The 25,657-nt window shown below is 47.6% G+C and overlaps 1 protein-coding gene across 2 annotated transcripts in view; it reads right to left on the bottom strand.

Moving 5' to 3' along the window:
- Tgfbi (transforming growth factor beta induced) overlaps positions 1-25,657 on the bottom strand; it is a 32,338-nt gene that overhangs the window by 5,608 nt on the left and 1,073 nt on the right. The window contains exons 1-11 of one of the 2 annotated variants that reach the window (XM_074058848.1): positions 25,126-25,269; positions 21,111-21,209; positions 10,907-10,971; positions 9,299-9,459; positions 8,817-8,981; positions 8,388-8,534; positions 6,241-6,382; positions 3,076-3,288; positions 2,198-2,335; positions 1,538-1,683; positions 589-725 (exon numbers count right to left, since the gene is read on the bottom strand). In XM_074058848.1, the coding sequence (XP_073914949.1) occupies positions 589-725; positions 1,538-1,683; positions 2,198-2,335; positions 3,076-3,288; positions 6,241-6,382; positions 8,388-8,534; positions 8,817-8,981; positions 9,299-9,459; positions 10,907-10,971; positions 21,111-21,209; positions 25,126-25,139 (1,427 nt within the window). In that variant the 5' untranslated portion in view covers positions 25,140-25,269. Of the gene's footprint in view, positions 1-588; positions 726-1,537; positions 1,684-2,197; positions 2,336-3,075; positions 3,289-6,240; positions 6,383-8,387; positions 8,535-8,816; positions 8,982-9,298; positions 9,460-10,906; positions 10,972-21,110; positions 21,210-25,125; positions 25,270-25,657 lie in introns of those variants that run through there. The other variant, XM_020161245.2, reaches the window with a different exon arrangement.

Below are 25,657 nucleotides of genomic sequence, written 5' to 3'. Positions count from 1 at the left end.
GGAGGGAGAAGAAAGATGAGACGTGCATCTGACCTAGGAGCTAGCTGACCCTCTGGGCACTGAGTATGTGATTCTGGAGAGGGCAGAGAGGGTGTGGTCTCCTGGTGCAGGGGAACACTCAACATGACATTCAGCCATGTTGAATAAGAGAGAGCAGAGCAGGAAAGTATGCTGACATGGGACTGTATTGCCTTGAACGTATTCTGCACCAAGAGGACAGACCCATCACAGCCTCAAAGCCACGTGACCTCAGCTCACTGGGGGACTTTCCAATGAGACATGCTTCCCTTGTGCTTTAGGAATAAAAATGTACCCCTCGCTTCCCAACTTAAGGTTTCAAGGTGACCTTCATTTTTTCCCCACCCCAAGCCTGTGTGCTCATACAAGTATGCCACTTGTGTAAGGAATCTCCTTCTTCTTCTCTTCCTTCTCCTCCTCCTCCTTTTCCTCATCCTTATCCCCATTCTTCTTCTAGACAGAATCTCACTATATATCCCAGGCTGACCTTGAACTCTTGATCCACTGAGGTCAGGCATCCTGCCTCAATATGACTGTTTGGCTGAAGCCCCACCCTAGCAGACTTGTTACCTAAAGCGGTTGTCTCCCTTCAGGACATCCATGACGGTCCCCATTGGGGGGGTTAGCATCCGGTCTATGGTGAACAGAGTCCCATACCTCCCCCTCTTGTCATGGGCAGCAATGCAGCTGTTCTCGATGCACAGACTCTGCACAGAAGAGGGCAGAGAAAGGAACAGCTGATTATCCTCCCAGGTCAGGGGCCTTCCAATTTGTTCAGGGCCTGTGCTGACAGCATCACCCACAATGGTCAGTGAATATATATTGGTGTGGGTCATGAAGACTGGGATAAAATGATTTTCTCAGGTAAGAAAACAATAAGAATGATCTTCCTCAAGGAAGGCACCTCAGTAGAGGCACCTAGATGCATCATAATGAGAGTATCAGTTGCACAATTGCTCCATTGACCATGATCAAATAAACAGATTGAGGTCATTGATTGATTGATTTAACAGATGGCGACCATTTCTACCCAAATGGAGCTGGTTGATCCTAGACTGGAGCAAAGTCAAGTTGTGCTTCCTGTTTGAGATCCCAGAGTAGTTTGGGGTTTGAAGACAGAGAAGAGACAGGAGAAAAGAGAAGGGAGCCTTTTGGACCATGGAAGTCTATGCTTCTGTTCAGGGGCCTTCTATTCACATAAACCTGGAAGGATTCAAAAGTTCCACCCCTCCTCCAGTGCATTTGTCCTTCTGAGTACCTGCTAGCCTTACTGCTTAACAATTCAGTGCAACAGGTGTATGGTTTATTCTCCAAGCGTTCCACAAAAGGAGATTCCCATCCTTCTGTAGGATCTCATTCAACATCATATATACTTTCCAGAAATTTCTTCCTCATTAGATCATGTAAGCTCCTGCTTATTGAGGACTTCCACTCCCCCCACAACCCAACAAACTAATTAGATTCTCACATCTCATTGCTGAGCCAAAGAAAGGGCAGGACCTTAGAACCCAGAACTTACATTACGATAAACAAAAACCCTCAGTTTTTTGCCACCCAGTGTGTCCAGGGTCTGTCCATGGTACAAATATTTGGAGGCCAATTGGTCTTTAACTATGTGGTTCATAAGCAAATTCTTCATTTGTGCATCGATGCGAGGGGTTCCATCTGCAAGAGAAGGGGTGGTTAGGTCCAGCGAGACAGGTTTCAGAGATAAGAAGATGATGAGAGACAAACACAAGGAACTGTCCATCCCTCCTTGAATTTAGGTGCTAATATTCCTTAACATCTGGCATCTTCTGCAGGAAAAAAAAAAAAAGGTGTAGCTAATCAAGGGTATTTGGAATTTTGCCCTAAAAGGGAAGGGGAGGTATGCACACAACTTGGCCATGGCTACAGCTCAGCCACACCCTCACGCTAACCTCCTGCCTATAGATTGGCATTGACCCCGATTATAAAAATGCCTCGGGATGGATGCTCTGTTCTCCTGGCAGATGCAAAGTCTTGAGTTCCATGGAACAGATCCCTAAATATATTCTTGGCTCTGTCAAACAAAACACTGAGAAGTCTGAAGTTGCTGCTGGAGTCACATCTACCGTCCCAAGACTTTGGCAAATCAGGAGAGTTTCATGGAGGATGACCCCTAGAGACAGACTAGCAGGGTGCCTTCCCCCCATCTTACCTTTGAATACAGAATTTAAGGGTGCCAGAAGGGTCAACCGTTCGTTTCCAGAGAGATGTGTGCTGAGGCCAGCTTGTCTGAGAAGATCAACGGCTGTGGAAACGTCAGACTCTGAAGCCAACTCAAACAGGGTCTTGGCTACAGGAAGGAAAAAGGGGGTTCAAAAGTTAACAGTGTTGTTTGCACTTATCATCTGTCCACCCCAAACTGTGACACACAGCAGCAGGAACACTATCTCATGAGTCAACAATCCTTTAATCACTGCCGGGGCCCAGCAGGTTTGTGTCATCAGAAAACCTAACTGGTGAGGAGGTGAGGTGAGTGTTAGTTTGGCAGAGGGCAGAGCTATCTCGGGCCAAGGTGGCTTGGTCAGGGCCAAGCCATCTGACTCTGAGAAAGAGGTTGTATTGCCTGTGTGGTGGCTTCCGAAGAGTCCACAAGACCTCTCCCATAGAAAGTTTTGCTTTTCTCTGTGAGGTCTTTGCCTAGTGGGCTGAATGGAACCAAAGTCCATTTTGTTGTCCTCCTGGGTCAGTGACACTGGGATGTCTTGGGTACTATTGATCTAGTAAATGCTCTGGGGTCAGCAAATGGTGCTCTGGGGTCAGCAAATGGTCCTCTGTGTCCAACCACAGCAAGCAGATATGATTGTGTGTCTCCCTCCTTAGGTACCCTCAGTGGCTCCCCACTGCCTCCAGGACAATATCTGATCCCCATGTCTGAAACTCAAGACTCTTCTCAATCTGGCCACAACCCACAGGCTTGCCCTGGCTGTGAAGCTGTGATCTGGATCCAGGCAGAGAAGCAGCCTAAACAAACCCTGAATTCCCCCAAGCCTGTTGCCAGGGACAGCAGAAGGAATGGGAGGCCTGGCTTACCTGAATCTGGAATGAGCAGTTCATCGATGAAGTGAATCACGCCATTTGTAGCCAGAATGTCTTTGTTGGATATGATGGCCTTCCCATTGATGGTAAGCATGTCCCCACTGCAGCCCACCTCCAGTGTGGTGCCCTCCAGGGTCTCCATGGACAGCCCTGCAACAATGGCCTCAGCGCACATGGCTGACTTTAGGATGTGGTTGTTTAGCAGGTCTGGGGACAGAATAGGACACAGGCCAAGTCAGAGACTGCTCTAGGTTGACCTTAACTCTGAGGATTTTGTTCTCTTGGATGAGGACCTTCAGATAAGTCTGGGGCACCAGGGGACCCAGATTCTCCTCTTCTCCTGCCCTCTAAAACCAGCTGGGGCTCTGCAGACAGACTGCCTGAGTTCGAATGCCACAGCCACTTGCTAGCTATGAGACCCTGGGCAGACAGTTAGCATCCTTAAGGCTTATCTCCATCAGTCAAGTAGAGATGAGAACAGCACTCATCTCCTAGATAAGACAAGGTGCTTATCAACAGCGAATACTTAACAATGCAGGTCTTAGCTTATGAGCTCTGAATTGCAGGGTGAGTTCTCTCACTGGGACCTGAACATCTGGGAGAAAGGAAAAACACGAGTGAGCCAACCATGGGCCTTTTGAGTCTATTGACTTTGATAAAAATGTAAATATGTGGTAGGAACAGATGAAAACTGCAGTGAAGCTCAATTTTGAAGATTTTGTATATTTTATTTGTCTGGTTTTGTTCATTTTACCTGTTAGCTGCCAGGATCTGCCTTAGAGGTGGGAGTGGTGATCAGTAAGGTACGGCTTTTGCCACCCCATTCACACCCATAAATAATAAGTACAATGGCTTAGCTACTTGTCCAGGTGCTACTTTAGGGGCAAGGGAGAGGATGGGGGCCCCCAAGAAGGTGGCTCTTGCTGGCATTCTGCACAGAAGAAATCCAAAAGATCAGTTAAAGAGGACATCCCCCTCCCCCTCCCAGGCTGAGAAAGTCACCAAGGCCCTTTGTCTTATACATCCTCTCCACAAAGGCAAGTTTCGATCTGTCCCTGACTATGGGAACCAAAACTGCTGTCACGAGCAAGGAGGAAGCTCTGAGGACCTGCAGAGGCATCTGGCTGCTGGAAACTGGCTTTGAAAGCCAGTGCTGACCCAATTCAGCCAGAAAGGAAGAAAAGACAGCAAGACCCTATGGGAGGGGCTGGGGACATGGCTCAAGTTAGATATAGGGCCTGTATGAGGCCCTGGGTTCAATCCCTAGCTCTGTAAAAAAAAAAAAAAAAAAAAAGCTCAGGGAATGAGTCTTTTGGGAATTTTGCTTCTCTGATGAGGAAGTGTGGTAGGGGGTGACCTGCCAGTGTTACTGGGAGGTAAGCAGGGCCAGGACTGGAACCCAGGCTTTAGAGAGGACATGTCAGACCAAGGCTGCTCCTTGCCTATCTGCTAACCAGCTAGTGATAACAAGAAGCTGCTGATGGTGGACCCATGATCCTCTTCCTTCAAGTCCACAACTATAGTGCCAGACACAGGGTCCTGGCTTTGATCAAACCAGTTATTGAATAGGAAAAAGCAGAAATGCAAAAGACCTAAATTAAGGGTTGTTTTTTTTTCCTGCTTTATAATAAGGAGGTCTGATGTCTGTGAAGATAGAAGTGAGCTCAGTACAAAAAAGATGTTTTAATGGATGTTAGACTTGAGATCTGCAATGTCCTACAAAGGCATGTGTTAAAGGCTTGGTCCCCAGGGTGGCTCTACTGGGAGGTGGTGAAAACTTTAAAAAGTGGGGCCTGATGGTAGGTCTTTAGGTCACTGGAAGCATGCCCTTTAAGGGGACTGTGACCATGATACCTGTCTATCACTCTTCTCCCCTCCTCCCCTACCTAGTCTCAAAGCCATGGGCCCTAAAACAATGGGGCCAATGGATGCCAGACTGAGAATTCCCAAACTGTGAGCCAATATAACCTTTTTCTCTTTATAAGTTGATTGCCTCAGGAATTTGCTACAGTAATGAAAAGCTGACTAACACAATGGGGTACAAACTATGCCAAGATGCAGCCAAGTCTCACCTCCTCCAGGAAGCCTTCAGCACCGTCAAGACTGTGTGGGCCCAGCCTTGCCCTCTGTCCTCATGGGATCACATCCCAACAACCCGCTTTGAAGTCTGCTGCCTACTGGGCTTTAACTTCCTCGAAGGCACAGACTGGACTGTATTTACTTTATGGCCTCAATTCCCAGCACAGAATGGGCATCTAGAAACTCCATAGTCATCTGGACACAGAACAGATCCCTTCTACGCTTTCAGAAATGTGTCCTTTCTCATTCTCGCCTGGCCTGGAGAACATTTTAAATTTATAGGGTGTCTGAAAGGAATCAGGCATCTTATATCATGAATTGCCAAGGTGGATTTAAATAGATTCAAAAGAAATGAAGTCATCCATGACTCATATTTGGGAGGAATAGTATGATTGGAGTACACAGGGGACTTGGGGCTCCCCTCTTTTCCAGGGGCCTGCTTACTTAGCAGGCAGCTTAGTGCTCATGGTCTTTCAGAGGTCTTGGCATTGAAAGTGGCCCCGTGGAGGAAGGGCAGACCCCATTCTAATCTCCCTTTCATGCTTGCTCCTTCTTAACTTAGCAGCTGGAAGATGAAACCAGTGAGTCAAGAGTTGACTCTAACTGGTTTTTAACTCTAATTTTGGCTTACCCATGAGGCACCTGGCCAGATATAGGAAGTCTTAAAGGGTTAACATGATGATTCCATTTGAAGGATGGCGCGGCCTGCCACCCCTGCCCCACACATCCAAAATGCCCATTCACTTGACATCTACCTGACAGTCTTGCTCTGGCTTCGATCCCTAGAGACTTGATTTCTCCTTGTGTCTGGCCAGGTCAGCTGTGAGCCTGTAGTGCTGTCTCCCTTCTTAGCCCTAGATAAAGGCCGTGGGATTCTGGGCTCACTCCACAGAGCCAGAGTGGAACTCTGTTCTGGCTTCTGCAGAGACATGGCTGGCTAGGAGCATCACAAGCCACAGCTGCAGTAGACAATCCTCAGAGTTACCTCATGGTAGAGGTGATGTGCCTATCAAACTACTGACGGTCTTGGGCTCAGTCTGGTCATCCAACTAGGCAGCAGCAGGAGCCAAGGGTGCTCACCTCTCAGGGCTTCTGGGTCACCCAGGATCCGGTTCAAGGTCTCAGCAGGAATCTTCTCGAAGGCCTCATTGGTGGGGGCCAAGAGTGTGAACTGGCCGTCACCCTCAAGCACGGTGTTGAGCCCTGATGCAGCCACGGCAGCCTGTGGGGAAGAGGGAGGATGAAGTGCTCCCTGAAAGCTTTGGGTTCTCCCTTGTAAGATGTGCATACAGCCTGGCTATTCCTATCTTTAGGACTTAAGGGTCTTATAGAAGACCAAGATGAAATGAGAAGCCACGCCACGACTTCCCCTTACCATGGCCTCCACAGGGTTGGGCCTGGTCTGCACTGCAGCCACACTGGCCATCTTTCAGTTTATTAATTTGCCTTCTTCCTTTCTATCTCCAGGCCTTTGACCTGCCATTCCCTCTGCCCTTCCTTCTTTCTTTGCTTCTTTGACTCCTATTCCTTCCTCAGACCTAGTTCAAATGCCATTTCTCAGAGAGGCAACTTGGCATCACCTCTCTGCCTGCAGGCCCCAGACAAATGCAAGTCTGTCTGGTATAGATACTTTCACAACTTGTTCCCCTTCTCCCAATTGCAATTGCATAATTACTGGTAATTACCTATGTGAGCACCAGCAGTGAAAGGACCACATGATCGATCGTCTACACAGCAGCCAGAATGATCTCCTAGCAGCAGGAGCAGCTTCCTGCCACTCTCATGATGGAGACAACCTCCTCCATCCCATCTTCAAGGCCCTGAAGGATCTGACCAGTCTGCTCCCCCCACTTTCTGCCTGCCACACGTTCTTCGCTCTGGCCCATGGCCTCTTCCTTGTGTCTATCTCTGAGCTTCCCATCTGCCCTGGCACTGTGTAGAATAGGCCTATTGTCATCTTTCAGGCCTCCACTTGAGGCATCTCTTCCAGAAAGGCCTTCCCTGGCCATCCATCTCTCTCCCACAACTTTGGTGCACCGCTGACATGCTGATTCACAGCGCATATCATGGTCCGTGGCTACTTTTTGTGTCTTGTCTGTCTCCCCAGAAAGAATATTAGCTTCATGGAGGACTGAGGTTTGTCTGCCTTTTCACTCTGTACCTTGGTCCACAGAACAATACCTGGGAAGGAGCAGGTGCTTAATAAGCATGTGTTGGAAGAAGGAAAGATGGGCATCAGGGAATGTCAGTAGGTTAGAAGGAAAAAACAAATCCTTGCCACACCTAAATAGTAAGGGGGAGGGTGACTCAGCAAGACCAGCTGCTGTTAATCAAAATATGTGATGCCAACTTTGGGGCAACATTGCTACTTTGCAGACCCCTGCGCTTTGAGTGACCCAGAAGAAAGGCAAAGGAGAAAAGCTTAGAGAGCAAGTCTTCCAGAGCCAGCCAAGAGCTGTCTGTCCCTGCTTGCTGAGGCCCATCTATGCCAGCCAGCCCAAGTGTGTTTGTCTCTTGTGTTGGAGATCTCCAGGGAGGGACCGCCCCACTCCCACTTGTGTCCCTTGTGGTTAGGAAGTTCTCCTTGAATCAAAGAAAAACCCCTGACAGAGCAGCCTGCACTCACTTCCTCCTGCATGGCTGGTGCCAAGAGGAACGCCCGGCTGCCCCTCCAGTTGGAAGATGGACACCTGTGGGGTATGAGGGAAGAACAGTACTCTTTTGGCCCCCAGCAGTCAGAAGCCAGCACAGGAGTCAGACCCCAGACTCCTGAGTTCACACTGATAGCTGTCTGCTTGGTCTGAGCCCCAAGGAAATATAGTTATGACTGGAACAGGGGTCCCAGGATCAGGACATGTGGCCCAGAAGTATCATGCGGCCTGATAGGCCATCTATTAGTATAAATGTTTACATGTGGGAAGCAGATATCGGAGGACCTCTGGACCCTGCAGTGCAGGTGCAGGCAGCCCAGGGCTCGGAGGAACCTGCCTTGCTGCAGCCACAAACCACTGGACATTCCAGGGGGGCCAAAGAAAGGAAAGCTTTACAAAGGAGAAGACAGAGAGAGGCACTTCACAGGATAGGTCAAGCTGAACACTGATTACTGGATTCTCTATATTTCCCCACATGAGACATCCTCTGCTCTTCCTGCAGAAGAGATCCAGCCAGGCCCCTCTCCAGAAGCCATAGGTCCCCAACCTGGGCCTCCACCCTGGGCAGACCCTCACCCGCAGGGTCTCGAAGGTATCCTCGATCTCAATGATCTGCTGGATGTTGTTGGTGATGGTGGAAATGACCTTGTCGATGAGGTGCACCACTCCATTGGTAGCATGATGGTCAGCTTTCAGCAGCCGAGCACAGTTGACAGTTACAATCTGTGTAGAGAAGAAGCAAAGATGAGCAGTGAATACAACAGAGGAAGCATCTGGAATCCCAAGGAGGGGAAGACAGTGCTTTCACACCCAGTAGTAGAATATGGGTTCCACTTTCCATGGAACAGAACAGGAGGATCCCAGGAGAAGCAGACCCAGGAGGCAGGAGACTATCTACAGTTTATCACACTGCAGGACAGAACCCCAGAAAGAAGCCCTATAAATGGGCCAGAAGTGGTTCGCTGTGGACAGAAAACAGCACTGCGTGACTGGGAATGCTCCTACCCCATTGGGATAGTGGTGGATCTGGATGTTGGAATTCTGGTACATGGAGGTGAGAGACATCCCATGCTTCAACTCATCAGTCAGGACCCGCCTGTCCACCATATGGTATCGGAGGGCATTGAGCAGCTCGATGTTGACATTGCTCACCAGAGAGTCTAGTACTTCCTAGAAGGAAGGACAATGTGATAGTTAGGGGCCTATAGACACCATGTTCAAGAGTTGGGTCCTCGTTCCCAACTCTAAGCCCCAAGTGCACCTAGACCTCTCTTCTGCCAAGGACCCCTCCTCAGTGAGCACCAAGGATTGTCTCTCTCCAGTTGGATGAGGGGGCACTGGAAGAGACCTGGCAAGGAGTATTTTAGCTTTATCTGGGGGTTGAGGGGAATCACTTCCTGAAATATAGAATCCCATTCTTCATCCATGCCTTGGGGATTAAGGCAGTTCCCAGGAAGAATCCATTGAACAGAAGGGGGTCATCTCACCGCAGGCAAGGAAGCCCAGGCCTCATTGCTAGGGGCAAAGATGGTGAAGCTGCCAGGCCCCTCCATCTCAGGCCTCAGCTTTTCTGTGCGGTCTGTGTACAGCTGTGTGGTGGTCGATCCAACAACTCCCAGGGTCTCGTAAAGGTTTGAGAGTGGAAGGGCTGCAGGGGAAGAGGACAGAGCAGACATGGGCCTTGGGGTCTCATCCTACCCAGACACCCTCACCCTTCCTTCTTTGCTAGAGAGGACAGTGGGTACAGCTATAGGTGAAGAGGGACAAGGAAGTAAGAAATGCCCAAAGACATTTATTGCTGGGGCATTTAAAGTTTGTTACATGCTTCTTAGAAATAACTCAGTAAGTCAAGAGCTTTCCTCTGTGAACTCAGCTACATGTTAATTTTTTTTTTCAGTTAGCTAAGTAGTCAAAAATTGGAGCTAATTGCTAATCATTTTAACACGGTAGAACAAAGCTTTTGTTCCTAGACATTTAGATAATACAGACAAGAATGTACACCAGAAATAGACATCCCATTAAAAATTAGTCTTACATATTCATCTAGTTATTCTAACTAGTTCCCTCACAGCTTCTACTAGAAGAAAGAACTTTGTGTATTTGCACTTTGTGTATTTGTACTTTGTGGATTTGCAGGTAACAGATGCTCTTTCTACAAAGTAGCCTGCAATTGAGAAAGGTCTTTTCATTTCCCATTCTATTCCCCTGCCTGCCCTTCAACTTGGGTTAGTAATGCCAGGGCTCTCCCCACACCAACCACATCCTCCTTGTGACCTTGGCATTAACCTTTGAAGTTTCAGGCTCACATTCTTAACTAAAAAAGAACTTATATTCAAACTTAAAACAAAAACAAACTCTTCTTTACAGTTGCTGGTGATGTGTGACACTAAAGAAAAGGCTATGATAAAATTCAAAGGTATCACACCGTTTTTTGGCTCAATGCAAGGCTGACGTGAAGCCATTTGTGGTTCCCTTCATTGCCTCTGGCTTGCTGCTCTCCTCCTGCTGTACTCCAGGAGGCCAAGCTCAGATAAAGAGTGAAGTGGGGATGGTCTGGGGCTCCCAGTTCAGCCAGAGATTCCATCTGATCTCTAGCAGGGCTATGGGAAACTAATGAGCTGTCTGGCTTGCTGCTCTCCTCCTGCTGTACTCCAGGAGGCCAAGCTCAGATAAAGAGTGAAGTGGGGATGGTCTGGGGCTCCCAGTTCAGCCAGAGATTCCATCTGATCTCTAGCAGGGCTATGGGAAACTAATGAGCTGCCAGGCCAACTGTGTTGCATGTGCTGAGAACCACTTCCATCCGTACAAAACAAGGCCAGAGTCTGCACTTGCTCAGAAGAGGCTGGGCAGGTCACAGTGGGATTCTGTTCCACCAGCTTGTGGAACGGTCAGAAGGGCTAGCTCAGGGGATGCAAAGTTTCCAACTCCCACCCTTCACCCCCACATGGGCCTAGAGGCTGGTGTGCACATTCAAGAATGCCAACTCATTCTCATCCCATGGACCCATGCTCAGACTCTGCCGCCTTTTGGATGGGTACTTCTCTCTTCTACCTTGCCCCTCCATCCCACCCACTGGCAAGGCCTGGCTCATTCACCTGCTGGACAACCCTTCTCTCCTGGGACCTTTTCATATCCGGGGCAGCACTCATAGCTGATGACTCTGTAATGAGATGTACACATATATGTCAGGCAGTACTTCACTTCCCTTAGGCCCTCTCCAGGAAGACTTCACAGGCACAACATCCTCCTCTCAGAACATAATTTGCTACATCATGACTGCCTTTCATAGGCAAGGAGCTTCTCTTCTTCAGCCTTGTAGAACGTTCTGGATAGTTGGCAATACCTGCAGCAAACCAACTGGGAAACCAGACCGCAGCAGCACATTCAATAGTGAGATTAGAAAACATAATTCACCAAGAATTGACCTTCATCATATGCACAGGAAACCTGACAGCGTTCCAGAAAGGGAGGTGGGAGGAGTAGAGAGACCTGCCCCAGCACTGGGTCTGAGCCTGCCACCTCCCCAGCCAGTCTCATCTCCTGTATGGGTCTGAGTGTCCTTATCTGTAGGATGTGTGTATGTGTGTGTTAAATTTCTCATGCTTTTCCAGCACTTCTATTTCATAACCCCAAAGGGCACCTGTAGGTGACCATTATGTTTTTCCTCAGTCATCATAAATCAAACTTTGAAATTGAAATAAAAGGCAAAGTCTCCTTTCTGAAGATGCTTGTTTTTCTATTTATTTAAATTAAAATTTTAATCAACCAAAACATTTTTATGTTTCAAACTGAATTCCCTACCCAACCTTGTGGTCGTTCCAAGAGAATACTGGTATCCCAGTTCCAAGAGTCTCTCCATTTGGATGAACACAGACCAGCAGAGCACAGGTTTTACCTTTTGTGTGTGTGTGTGTGTGTGGTACTGGGTTTTGAACTCAGGGCCTACCCCTTGAACCCTTCCACCAGCCCTTTTTTTGTGAAAGGTTTTTTGAGATAGAGTCTCTCGAACTTTTTGCCTGGTCTGGCTTCGAGCTGTGATCTTTCTGATCTCTGCCTCCTGAGAAGCTAGGATAACAGGGGTGAGCCATTGGTGCCTAGCCAGTCTTAATCTTTGAAATCACTTGTTTGGGAAAGCTGAAGACATTTCTCTCTCCTTACCAGGTGAGCCCATTATGGGGCATTGATCACTATCTGGAGGTCTGAAAAACAAACTGAGATTCTGGAGAAGCAAGCAGCCTGAGAAGTTCTAATAATATTGTTAGAAGGGGAGAGATCTGAAAACTCATCTCTAAGAAAGACTTGCTTAAGGTCAAATCTTCATGTCCTGTTGAAAGTGATCCTTGCAAGAGCACAGACCCTTCTTGGCAGACCTGGAGCCAAATGCAAACAGCGCAGGTCTCCCCCTTTCTTTCTTATGCATGGATATGCCCTCTAGGACAGGACAGAACTCAGACTTGAATTGCAGAGGGTTTCTCCAGACTTGTTCCTGCACGATGTTTAATGACATCCCCAGAAGACAGGCAGGTAGGATGGGAAGAAGCATGGCTTTGGGGCACTGGAGGCTGCTCTCAGTGTGCATGGGCATCCTGCTCTTGTGAATGCAGTTGGCATTGGCTCAGGGAAGACTTAGTCAAGTGAAGATGAAGCCCGATTCACCTGTTACCCAGGGGGGTGTTTCAGGTTCTCAGACTGCCAGGGAGCTGCAGGTGTCACTTGGCTAGAAATGGGCCCCGGGAAAATGACTGAGGAGCAACAAGTTATGCACATTCTTCTGTGCCCTGCTTTCTCCATCCTCCTTTTTCCTTTTCCCTGTTTTCTCCGGTCCCCCTCCCATCTGTTCCTTTCTAACCTTGCAGGTTGTACTTATAAGAGCTAAACAGGCTATGACCTCAGGGCTAACCTTGACCTACCTACAATGTTATCTTCAGCAACTAACATCATTTATGCAGCTAAAGTAAGGATTGGTATCCAACTTGCAAAGGAAGAGTAGTGTAAGAGAAACAGTAGAATCAGGGGATTTGGTTTTTGATCATGAGTAACTAGCAGGGTTGGTCTCAGTTTCCTGATCTATAAAATGGGGTGAAGTTAAACTAGATGATTCCTTCTGACTCCACACTCATAGTTCTAGTCAGTGGGCAGATTTTTAGGGGACAGAGAGGCACACTCTCAAAGAAGGACAGCGTTCACCAACTACTTCCAGCAAAATCCAAGGAGAGCTCCGAGTCTTGAGCACAGAGCAGCAGGACTACCCACACATGGCAGCCTAGGCTTTCTCTGACAAATACCAGGGCTCAGTGGCTGGAGTTGGGGAAGTAGGATCAGGACAAGTCCCCTCAAACCTCCAGGGAATTGTATAAGCACAAATGGAAAACCCACGAAGTTCTCATCTCTGGGGACCCCCATGTTCATATGGTGCTGCATAATCCATGGCTGGGAGCCCCAGACAAGCTAGCCAGAGACCTTCAAAAATGTTGACTTCTGAGTTCGCTTCCCCAAACCTACAAGGCAGGATTTCAGAGAGGACAAATGAAAACCAATTCCCCTAATATGAATCTACTGGTTCCTGTGTACCAGTGTGTGTGTGTGTGTGTGTGTGTGTGTGTGTGTGAAAGGGGCTGGGGAGGAAGAAACAGATCTAAGTAGAACAGACTCAGCAAGGAGAAGGGTAACTTAGGATGGAATCAGAAAGAAAGCTTCAGGGTTCTAGGGGGTCAAAGGAATCTCTTAAGATCCCAGGTGGGAAGGGACCCTAGAACTCTTCTCTCATTGCATCAAGTCTAACTCCTTTTCCATCAATCTTGACTGTGCACACACATGGGGAAAACAGACTTATTTGACAGGTGGTGTCTCCAGAGTCAGGGAGGGTAACAATCATCAGCACGCCCTGTGCCTTGACAGGTGGGCTTTCTGCACCCAGGTCTCATGGCAGCTCAGCAGCTGGACAGTGCTCTGCGGTCACGTGTGGATGACTTCCGCAGCATGCCCCGCACAGCAGAGGCAACAAGGCTACAAATGCTTTTTCCTGGTTAACTGAGCACAGCTCTCTGCCAGGAAGCTTTCTCCTAACTCTCTTGCCCTGTTGCCTCTCTTTTCTCTGCCTTCTTGGTGCCGGCAGGGCATCTTTGCCTCTCTAGGAGTACAAGCATCAGCCATGCCCTCTACCTGAGAGGTAGCCTGATGGGTTGAGATGGCTCTATAGCTGGTGGGTTCCTGGCTCCCAGCTATCCCAACAAAACCAGCCCTTCTCAGAACCAGTCTGCCTGGTCCCAGAGAAGCAGAGAGCAGCTACAGATTGCAGACTGAAAAGTCAGCCTACTGGGACAATCTTCCTGGGCTGACAATCTGGACAGCAGCCTGTCTCACCAGCACTGTACTCAGTGTGCCTCTCTGTGTGGTCCTGGGGAGAGCAACATGCTATGGGGAGACAGATGAGTGCAGATGGTGGGTCTGCTGCCATCTCTCTAGGATGCAGGCAGAAGAGGATGGAAACCACAGGGAAGTCCGTCTGCGTCCCCCTGGCCTTCCCACCCTTCCCCCCTCCTCCCCAATTCATATGTGTTCGTGCACAGGAAGGCCCACTCTGCTGGTCTCTGGATTTTATCTCATCAGGCAAGGCTGTTCTGATTAAAGGATCCTTTCTTCTTCTTGGCCAGACACAGCCTAATAAGTAAAAACATCATTGCTCTACGGCAATGAGCTACTAATTATCTTGTTCCAACTTTTCAGGACAGAATAACTTTAGGAAGAAAGCAGGGAAGGTGCCTGATTTAGAAAGATTGAAAGGAGGGGAGCAAAAAGCTAATGTCAACACAAAGTCTAAGTGTGGGATGTTGGCAAGCTGTCCTCCACTCTCATCTAACGTATTGGTACTTCTGTCCCCACAGTTATTTTTCAAGAAGTTAATACAAAGCTAGAGCTATCACTCTCTCTCTCTGCACGGGTCTGGTTGCTGTTCTGACTATAAGAGCCTGGGGATGAGTATAAAGCAAGGAGCGGAGCCTGGGAGCCAGTCTACTGTGACAGAAGGTAAACCATTCAATGTGTCATGTTTTCTGTGAGGAGTCACAGAGCAAACACAGACCCATTGCGTCTAGACGTTACCATGTCCCCCCGACTGTCGGCCCAGAGTGGTTCATTTTCTGCACACCACCTTTCCAAGGTAGCTGGAATGATTGTTGAGACCCCCAAAAGAAAAATCAAAGCTTGGTCTAAGTGACTGTCCACCAGGAAAGGTCTTGGCCACTACAGCATTCACCAGTTCAGTTAGAAGATGGAGATTCAGAAGATGAGCGTATGATTCTGTGGCAATTGCTTGTGTGTGGCATGGGAGGGCATTTGGGGGGCTTCTGGATATTGACTGTGTCTCCCCCATTTTCCATGCTCACTGTCTGATGAGGATATTGAGGAGCTCCCTTACAGTAGGGGGTCATAATGACCACCAGACTCTTGGTGAGCAACTGGAAGAAAGTTGGTAACTCTAGGCCAAAGGGCTTCTCTGACCACAAGGAGGTCTTGTTTCTGGGGCCCATGGCCACAGGTTTGGGGCAGTAGAGGGGGACTGAGAGCCTGCTCAGACCCAGGCCTATGTCTGCTCACTTGGGCACCTGCCATGTTGCTCATACTAGCTGCTAGGCCCAATTCTCCCTGGGGGTGGTGCAGTAGAATGTCAGACCACCCCATCTGTCAGTAGATGACTTTGAGCAGGATGCATAGGCTTCCAGAGCCCCAGTCTTCCCATCTGCAAATGGGCTAATAATCACACTCTATTAGATCATAGAATGAGTATGAGGACTGAAAGAAGCACTTACGGGATGTTTGATATCTTCTTAGTGCTCAGTTGTTGAGCTTCATCTAAATCAAACAAAACCTAAACACCTGAGGTGGAAACTAAAATGGAAGTCAGGTTATCTTCATTGAAAGCATCACCCTACAAGAGACTACTGATCAAATCATATTAGGAGAAATAAATCCCACACACATCAATAAATTCAGTAGAGAGGACCATATTAGTTTCTTGTAGCTTTCTACAACCACAAATATACTGGCTTAACACAGTACAAATGTATCATGCTATAATTCTAGACGTTTGAGCCAGAATTTGGTTTTACAAAGCTAAAATAGAAGGTTCTGTTCCTTCTAGAGGCTGTAGGGACAACCTCTCCTGTTCCAGCTTCTAGAAGCTGTGGTGTTCTTTGGCTTGTGGTCCAGTCCCACTCCAGATTTCACCAGCACATCTCCTTTTCTGATTTTGCCCCTATGGCCTCCATCCCATAAAGATTCTTAAGATTCCACTGGCATAGCAAATAATCTGGGATAATCTCCCACTCTCAAAATCCTAGCTTAATCACATCTGCCAAGGCCCCCTTTCCATATAAGGGAACATATGCACAGGTGTGCATATCTTTTGAGGGGGTGCTGTTTTTCTAGCTATCACAGGTCCTTACCCTATAGGGTTCATATAAGTTCTTAATAGAACAAAATTCCATGTCAGTTAGGCAGACTCAGTTTATAGACTGGTCTAGAAACTTCAGGAAGCACTGCCCAATAGGGGTGTTTGGTGTATGCCCAATCTCCATTATCTTGGAGCAGATTATCCAGGGGGTCCCAGCTAGTTGCATAGAGAATACAAAACAGAGAAGGAGGTGCCAGTGTGGGTTTAAGGACAGCCCAGATGATTTCTCACCATCCTCTTCTTTTTCCTCTTGGAACCAAGGTTACGGGATGCAGGAAAGAAACAAAAAATGGCTCTTCTTCAATTTCATGTCAGATGTCTCTGGGTGCCCTGCCCAGAATGACATCTATTGAAAATAAGCCTTCCAATGAATGGAAAAGCTCTACCATGCCCAGCTGGCTTTAGTGAAAATTCAGTCTCTAAGCTTTAACATAGTGCTGAGGAATTATTACCATTTAACCCCTGGGTACAGCAACACTTGCTACTAGAAAAAATGGGAGTGTTTTGGCAGATCATCTTGACTCCAGAGAATGGCGTCCATGCTTGTGAACTGTGTTGCTTGTGAAGCAATTGCAAGACTTTGGAATGGGCTGTGGTCACTCCTACCTGCTAGTGCCGACAATGGTCCTCCCTGTGCCACCTGCATGATGTCTGGGCTCCTGCTATGACTGTGACATCCCCATGATGTCACTCCGACCTGGCTATTGAACAGACCTCCCTTTCCCCAGAGCTCACACAAAAGAGGCCTGTGGAGAGGCAGCCAGACTTCCTGACCACAATTTCCTGTACCTTCACTCATAAAAGTTTTACAGTTACCAATCAAGCCAGAGCCTGAAATCACAGAGTGGGATTCCCTCTGCTTCCCACAACCCTCCTTGTTTGAACAGCCATTGTATCACTCTGGTATTCTTTAGGATCTGAAATAAAAGCTAAAGTGAATTCAATCAGGTCACTAAATAGGGGTCCATTAGTGACCACTTCCTGCAACAGTCTGTATGTGGGCTTTGGTGCTTTCATATCTAGCACCAAATCCTCAGATTCTCTCTTTGGAAATTCAGGAAATGCAGAAAAGCTGTGATATGAAGACACAGCAGCTCAGCTGATAAGGACAGTGTTGAGTGTGACCAGGTCAGTCCCCTTCCCTCTGGGAGAAGAGGCCTGACAGCAGAAGACAAGTGGCTCCAGGCTCCTGTCTCACCAAGTCTGTCCCTGTGTCACTATGTGACCTCATACCACTTGTTCTTGGTAGCCCTCATCTGCTTTCAAGTTCATTTTTGCCTTTGGACTTAGAGCCCTAGGCTCTCCATAACATTTTGCTCCCTTTCATCCCAATATGTATTTCTGCTGCAGCTTCAGCTCTGAAACTTTGCTGAGAAAATGCCCACTTGCCCATGTTGGCTCCTTCATGCTGAGAGAGTCCTCTTTGTTCCAATACCACCATTCTTCCATTTCCCAAACTGTTCCTCACCCACCTAAGTGTATCCAGGAAGCCATACTCCCCAGGACAACACCAGCTCCAGCCAGCACTTAATTCTGGCCATGTGGTGCTCAAGTGCCGTCCCTCAGTCCTGGGTACACCAATGCCCCAAATAGGTGCTCTTAGCTCTTGGGCTCAGCAGAGATGACTTCCACTCCTCCTCTTGCTCCCTCTGAGTTCTCTGGTTATTTTCCAAGTCAGGTCCACTTTCCCAAGGCTGCACGTGATGTTCCAGGAAGGATCTAGTCTGGGTCACAAAGTGTTTTTTTTTTTTTTTTTTTTTTTTTAAATCAACTCATGTTTTTCTATTTTCATTTCCTCTTTTTTGAAGCTGCCCAAAGCAATAACCACATTGAAGAGTTGGATGTGAGTGTCTTTTTCTTTGGGTTTTGTGAGACCAAGACAAAAGATGGGAGTAGTAGGCATTTGGTCTTGCTTGACTCAACTAAATCTTACTCCTCCACCAACACCCCATCACTGTCTTCCTTTCTGGGGCTGGGGGACCCCCCTTTGAACTGACGTGGGTGAGGGTGCTGTCCCACTACTCCAACATACTCTCAAAGCCAAACCAGTGCCAGAGGGAAGGACTTGATTGCCAGGAGCCTTTTGTCAATACACATGTCTCTGGTTTCTGCCTTGTCCTGGCACACATGGAGAAAGATGAGGACAACAAAAGCCAGTAAGCCATTGTCTTTTGGTCTTTTAAATCGTATGTTCTCCCTCATATGTGGACATTAGATCAAGGGCAAACACAACAATGGGATTGGACTATGAGCACATGATAAAAGTGAGAGCACACAAGGAAGGGGTGAGGATAGGTAAGACACCTAAAAACTAGCTAGCATTTGTTGCCCTTAATGCAGAGAAACTAAAGCAGATACCTTAAAAGCAACTGAGGCCAATAGAAAAGGGAAACAGGAACTAGAGAAAAGGTTAGATCAAAAAGAATTAACCTAGAAGGTAACACCCACGCACAGGAAATCAATGTGAGTCAATGCCCTGTATAGCTATCCTTATCTCAACCAGCAAAACCCCTTGTTCCTTCCTATTATTGCTTATACTCTCTCTACAACAAAATTAGAGAAATAAGGGCAAAATAGTTTCTGCTGGGTATTGAGGGGGTGAGGGGGAAAGGGAGGGGGCGGAGTGGGTGGTAAGGGAGGGGGTGGGGGCAGGGGGAGAAATGAACCAAGCCTTGTATGCACATATGAATAATAAAAGAAAAAAAAAGTAAGCCATTGTGACTCATTGTCAGCCACAGTGTCAGACTGGTAGCTGCTGAGGAATGTCATCAAGCTACTGTTAGCTCCTAGGCAAATGCCTGAACACAGGGGCATGTGTAACAGGAAGGCAGGTGTGCCCTGCGGACAGCTGGATATCACAGGTGAGTCCTGTAGAAAAACCTGAACTAACAAGGTGGTGCTCTTTGAAACCTGGGGTTCTGAGATGTAGAAGAGCTGTTTTCTTGGCACAAGTGCTTTGGTTACCTTCCAAGAAGCAATTATGTGGGGGCTGGCTTTGTGTTTAAGTAATTAATTGTTTGAGGAGATTATGTACTCAAATGAAAAAAATCAATCATTACTAAAGACATAATTATTTTTAATTTGGGCATCAGGGAGAAATGTGTGATATAGATTCTGTGTATGCAGAATCTCTTTTTGTTCAGAATAGCAAAAATTGGTGCTGAGTATCTGCTCATTGAACCTAGGAGGTGTGTCCTTACTCATGCAACTCTGGGTTCTCACTGGGGCAGGGAGCCAGCACCCATGGTCCTGTCATACACAGGACCCCAGGGCTCTCTCTCTAGCTCTGCTATGATCCTTAATTTCTCTTGATTCAGACTAGGATTGGTAATTTCCTAACATAATCAGGGTCACAAATTAGGATGTTTGTTTCCATGAACACATTAAAGAAAGAGCAATTTTTTTTCCTTTCAATTGGTGATTAGGTTGGAGGCAATGGCTACTTTAAAGCAATGTCATAGGCGATAAATGAAAAAAATCCTAACATTGGAAGAAGTTCAAGAGAGTGGCTTAGACTCCCCTAATCCTCCTGTTTTGTAGAAAAGAGGAAGTTCAGGCCCCAAAGTGGCTCACAAAGATAGATGAGCAAGGCACATCTTCTGATCTGCAGGAGAGAGCCAGCTTTGAGATCTGTTGACAGTCAGTGCCAAAGCAGATTAGATTTCCAGAGTTCTGTTAGAACATGCCCGCTAGTGCTTCCACCAGGCAGATGGCAGCTGGGGGGAAGGTTGCCTCCTTCCATGCTTATAAAAGAGGCACCAACAAGTCCTATTGGAACCACATTGGTCCAGTCCACACCCGTGGGCACCCTTCCTTCTGTTTGTGGGGTTTAGATTCACAACTTCCTGGGTAAAAACAGTAGCGACCATTTACTGAGCAGTTACCATGCGCCCAGTACATCCACCCTCCTGTTCCCTCATTCATTCAATTCCTATAGCAACACCACAAGCCAGGTGCTTTTGATATCCCCAATTTTTAAAATTATTCATTTATTCACATGTGTACACACTGTTTGGGCCATTTCTCCCCCCTCCCCCCTGCCCCCTCCCTCTCCCTCCTAACCCTCCTCGCTTCCAGGCAGAACTTGTTCTGCCCTTATCTCTAATTTTGTTGAAGAGAAGACATAAGCAATAATAAGAGAGACAAGGTGTTTTTGCTAGTTGAGATAAGGATAGCTATACAGAGAGATTCCTAGTGTTGCTTCCAGGTACAAATGTGTTACAACCCAAGCCAATTCCTCTCTAACTGACCTTTTCACTATTGATATCCCCACTTAACAGATGAAGCAACCAAGGATTTGAAAGACTAACCCTCCCCAGGTAAGTGCAGAGCTAGGGTATGGGTTGGAGTCTGAGCTTGGTCATAAGTTGCAATGGCTGTCTTCTCCTGGGCATATTTCTAGGCACCCTAAGTCTTTTCAAAGTGTTTACCTTAAGTCTGCAGAGCAGGGGTGGTAATATTTGGGGGTAATTCAGGCTTTCTTTCCTAGTGTCACATACTGGTGGCTTCTCCTCTGAATATTTGTATCATTTAGTGAAGACTGAGACACACACACACACATACACACATGCACACACAATTTCTTATAATCCTAAACCAGCCCTGGAAAACATACCCAAGCTTTGCCAACAACTTTGAAAATGCAAAACAAAATTGGTCAGCTTCCTAAGAATGCCACTCCCCAGCACACATTCCCTCCCTGACACGTTTGCACAAGTGTCTTCATGGCTCCTTAGGCAGCCTGACCTTTTCAGTGTTGGGGCACCTGTAGCTGGCACGCATGCAGCATGGCCTCCTTGGTGGCGGTGGTTGGGTGGGGTGGGTGTTGGGTGGTTAAGGATACTCACGTTGATTTGCCACAGATTTTCCTTTGGTACCACTGCTTACAGTTGGTGAAGTACTTCTTGTTGGTGCCAATGACCTTCTGCACAGCACACACGTTGGGGCTGTAGACAAAAGCAACAGTGTTAGGGAGGTGGTCAGCATGTCCACCCACCTTGACATCTGCCCCATCATGTTGGCCTTCCCAGGTCATCAGAAGTTTTTAGGGAGGAAGACAGACAGCTATTTCTGTCTTGGTGGCAGGGAGTGGGTTTGGAAAGTCTTTGGCCCTGTCTACCTAGATTCCCCTTGGTCCCCATAAATATTCCCCTGAAATAAGAAATTGTTTCAGTCTATCCTACACATTGGTATGATTACACATGAATATCCTTTTTTGGTATAGGTAATCATTATGTTAAAAATATTCAAAATTCTAGGTTGCATGTCACAGATAGAGCAAACTAGCAAGGTCCAAGTGGTATGTCTGCTAAGCAAGCAGCTTTGAGAGATGCTCCAGCCTTCCCCTGCATCTGTACTCCAGACTCTGCCCATATATGGCACCCCAGTGTGTGTCCCAAGCCCTGTTATCAGGAAGGGAAGGCCCTAGTACATACAGACATACTCTGCATGTCTACAGCAGCTGCCTGGCTCCCAGACACAACCCAGAGCGTACACACTGTGCACTAGGGCGCATGGCCAGTTGCTGTCAGGACCATAGCGGGGGTGCCCTCCCAGCTACCTCTTGGTTATTACTTAGACCCCAGCTTCAGTCCCATCCCTGAGAAAGCCTTCCTCCACTGCCACAGCAACATTCTTCTTTTCATCCTCACCCTGGGATGCCAGACCCTTGTTTGATGCTGACTACTAAAGAGACTCTACAACTGATATGGGTGGACATCTCTCCCCAACTACCCACAAAAGAAAAATCATTCTGTAGTTGACATTGTGTTTGAGGTTTGACATCCCAGTTAGGAGCTTGGAATGAACTTATTGAAAAAACAGTTCCAAGACAACCCAGCTCAAAAAGATTCTCAGTAACTCTGGAAAACCAGAGAGTGAACACCTGGGGATTTGCCGAGAAGCCTTTTCCAAAGTCACAGGATTTCTCTTTGGTGTATTTTATTCTCTTATACCACCTCCCAACCAGAACGGTGGGTGCTCAAACCAGGTGGTGGCAAGTCCTTCATTAGGAGCCCCTGGAGCAAGGAGGCTGCTGGGGCTGGATGGTAATCACTGTGAGGGGTTTTCCTGAGTAGGAAGCAGGCTGTCCACAGATTGAGATGGGTGTGGTGGCACACACCTGTGATCCCAGCTACTTGGGAGGCAGAGGCAGGAGGATCATAAGTCTGAGGCCAGCTTTGACAAAATTAGTGTCAAAAATAAAAACAAAAGGGCTGGGGGTGTGTGGCTCAAATGGTAGAGTGCTTGCCTAGCATGGGCAAGGCTCTGGGTTCAATCTTCAGCACCACAAAATAAAACAAAACAGAACAACAAGAATACAAAAAATACCCCACTAACTAAGGGATTTTACGAGACTCTCGTCTCAGAGATCTCAGGCGGACTATCTCTTCAATGTCAATGCCTCTGTTACTTAAAAAATGCAATCCATAGGCATCCTTCGATGTGCACGGTATTTTGCAGTGATAGCTACACCTACAATTGCTGCTGGCAGTTGTCAGTTCTCAAATATTCAGGCTTTTGGGTAGTTATTCATTCTGACTCTTTACTTCTCTGACATGAATCTTCTACCATATGACTGTCACCTCTTTTTGTTCAGCTTTTTGTCCTTAGGTAAGGGTGAGTGGCCAATAAGGCACGGGGAGTATTTGGGAACTGATATGAGAACCAGAGGGTGAGAGGGATTAAGGCTGGGCAGAAGACCACAGCCAGCAGGAGGTTTTAGTCCCAGCTGGGTTTCACCAAATGCATACAGCCTCCAGCCAATTTCTGAACACCTGGCTTCTCTGTTTGCTTTCTGGGATTCACCAGTTAAACAGTCCCTAAATAACCCCTAAAGAGTCCCTGCTGGCCACAGTTCTACTTACTGCTGAACAATCCAGAAGCTCTTCTATCTGACTAAGCAGGGAATAATTACTGTCTATGAATTCCCTGCAACTTTATGTAGGCGTATGGTGAGTTTTCAGTGGGTCCCTGTGGAGATGGTTCCAACATTCCTCTGCAGAGTTTCCACTGCTGCTGCCCTTTGTGACAGAAGCAGAGGCTGGGGTGGCCATAACCCTCTCCCTCTCTCATCAGGGTGTGGGTTAGCTGTGTACACAGGAAATCTATAATCAAAATGAGCAAGCCATTTCTGGACCTTCTGCCTCTGGCCTAACAGCATTGCTGTTCAATTTGGATTTGAAAGGAAGTTCAGCCCAGTTTTTGGTTGCTGATATTCAGAAGTGTGGTTGCATTTTTACTTCTCTTTCAGTTGCACTTTTTTTTTCTTCCCTATAACAGCACAGATACAGTAGGGAGCCAAGAGATCACATCACAGTTACTATCTTCCCACCAGCTGTGTTTGCATGAAGTCACTATCTCACTAAGCTGTAGTTTCACCTACAGCTATAAAATGTCTGTAAAATGGGGACTCTACAACAAATTCCCACAGAGTGATGGTGGGTGATGCAGTGCTGCCTGGGAACAAGGCACAGAGATAATTTCTTTCTCATATCACAGAACACCGCATTTCTCCTTCCTTCCTCCCTCCCTCCCACCCACCCACCCACCCTTCTTTCTCTCCTTCCGTCCTTCCCTCCTTCCCTCCCTCCCTCCCTCCCTCCCTCACTCACTCTTTTCCTCCCTCCCTTCCTCCCTTCCTCCCTTCCTTCCTTCCTTTCTTCCTTGTTGCAGTACTAAGGTTTAAACTCAGGGTCTACACCTTGAGCCACTCCACCAGCCCTTTTTGTGATGGGTTTTTTCAAGATACTCTCATGAACTATTTGCCCAGGCTGGCTTTGAACTGTGATCCTCCTGATCTCTGCCTCCTGGAGTAGCTAGCATTACAGGCATGAGCCACCAGCGCTGGGTCACACTGCATTTCTTAAACTAGCAATGATGTGAAGTTTCCTCTTCCCTTTTCACCAGCTTTTGCTTTGAACAGAGTTGGAGCCTGAACAAGATAATACACTGGCACAGGGTAAGACCAGATAATCCTACAGTATTTTCAGGGACAGTTAGGGTGCAGTGAAGGCAACTGTGCCTACAACCATTTTTTCCTGCTCATGTGTGTGTGCACCCAGATTTCCCCAGGGAATGGAGTGCTCAGGTGACTTCTTACCCCACTCTCCACTCCCCACCCCTTTTTTATTTTGCATTGGTGGGGATGGAGCTTAGAGCCTAGCTCATGCTAAGCAAACACTCTACCAGTGAGCTACATTCCCAGCCCTTTTTATTTTTTACTTTGACACAGGGTCTTGATGAGTTGCCCAGGCTGGCTTTGAACTTGCCATCTCCTTGCCTGGGTCTCCTGGGGTGCTGGGATTATAGGCATGCACCACCAAGCCTGGCTCCTGTGACTTCCTGATTACTCTGTTCATCATAGATTACCATGGTTTTTCCAACTGCTCTGCAAGAGGATTGGCCTACAGAGTATGGTGGGAGTTAATCTAATAACTGAAACTCATAACAGGAGCACCTATGTATTTTTTTAAAAGCCCCATTTTCCAGCTGGTCTGTGTCTCTCCTATGCTCTGAAGAGAAGGAGATGGATCCTCACTACCTTTGGCCACCCTTCACTGTGGCTGTGTACAGACTTCATTCTGGGTGACAGTGCTGCAAGGCAGGCTGTGGGGATCTCCTGACTTACAGGTTAAAAGGCAGGAGGAACAAAAACCTCTCAGGTAGTTTGTAACACTCAAACACAATATGTGAGAAAGGACAGGGACCAAAGGTAAGCTGGGCAGAGATAAGAAAAATGCCAGTTGTCACATTTTGACTTTGAGGTGTCATATCCTCTGCATATTTCTCATTGTCCCTCCTATGCACATGGCCTAAGTTAAAGACCCCACCCAGGACACCCCCATTTTCCTGTCTCCTCACCTTCCTATGCACATGGGTCTAAGTCAAAGACCCAAGGACATCCCCAGTGTGTCCTTCCAGGAGGGTGTTATGGCTGTGGCATGGGCTGCCTTGACTTTATTCTGCAGGGCAGCCAGACTGGCTCCCAGCAGCCCCTCTCCCCCAAATCCTTGAACACCTGAAAGGCCAAGGGATACCTGAAGAGCCACAGGCAGAGAAAACAAAGGTAACTGCTCCCTGAAAGGGGCAGCCTGTTCCCATGCCCAGAGCACCCCCAGGTGTGGGGAACCAAGGCTTGCTCAGGGTCTGTGAAGTCAAGTCCATCATCCCCAATAATGAGTTTTGATCTAAGTACAGACCTGCCTAGTCTCTTGGAGGAGAGGCACTGCCTGAGGTGCAAATGCCAGATCCCAGCAGCATCTGACCTTCCCCTAAGGAGTCCCTACCAGAACCTGCTTGCATATAGTTTTACCAGCTGTGAAAACGAAGTTGGTGCAGCCGGGTAGGGTGGAGGCTGCAGCAAAGCCTGGCTATGTGTGAGGTGGGCACAGTT

Source organism: Castor canadensis, chromosome 16, assembly GCF_047511655.1.
Source record: "Castor canadensis chromosome 16, mCasCan1.hap1v2, whole genome shotgun sequence".
Taxonomy (NCBI): domain Eukaryota; kingdom Metazoa; phylum Chordata; class Mammalia; order Rodentia; family Castoridae; genus Castor; species Castor canadensis.
The sequence above is the reverse complement of the archived record's forward strand: the minus strand, read 5'-3'. Positions and strand labels throughout refer to the sequence as shown.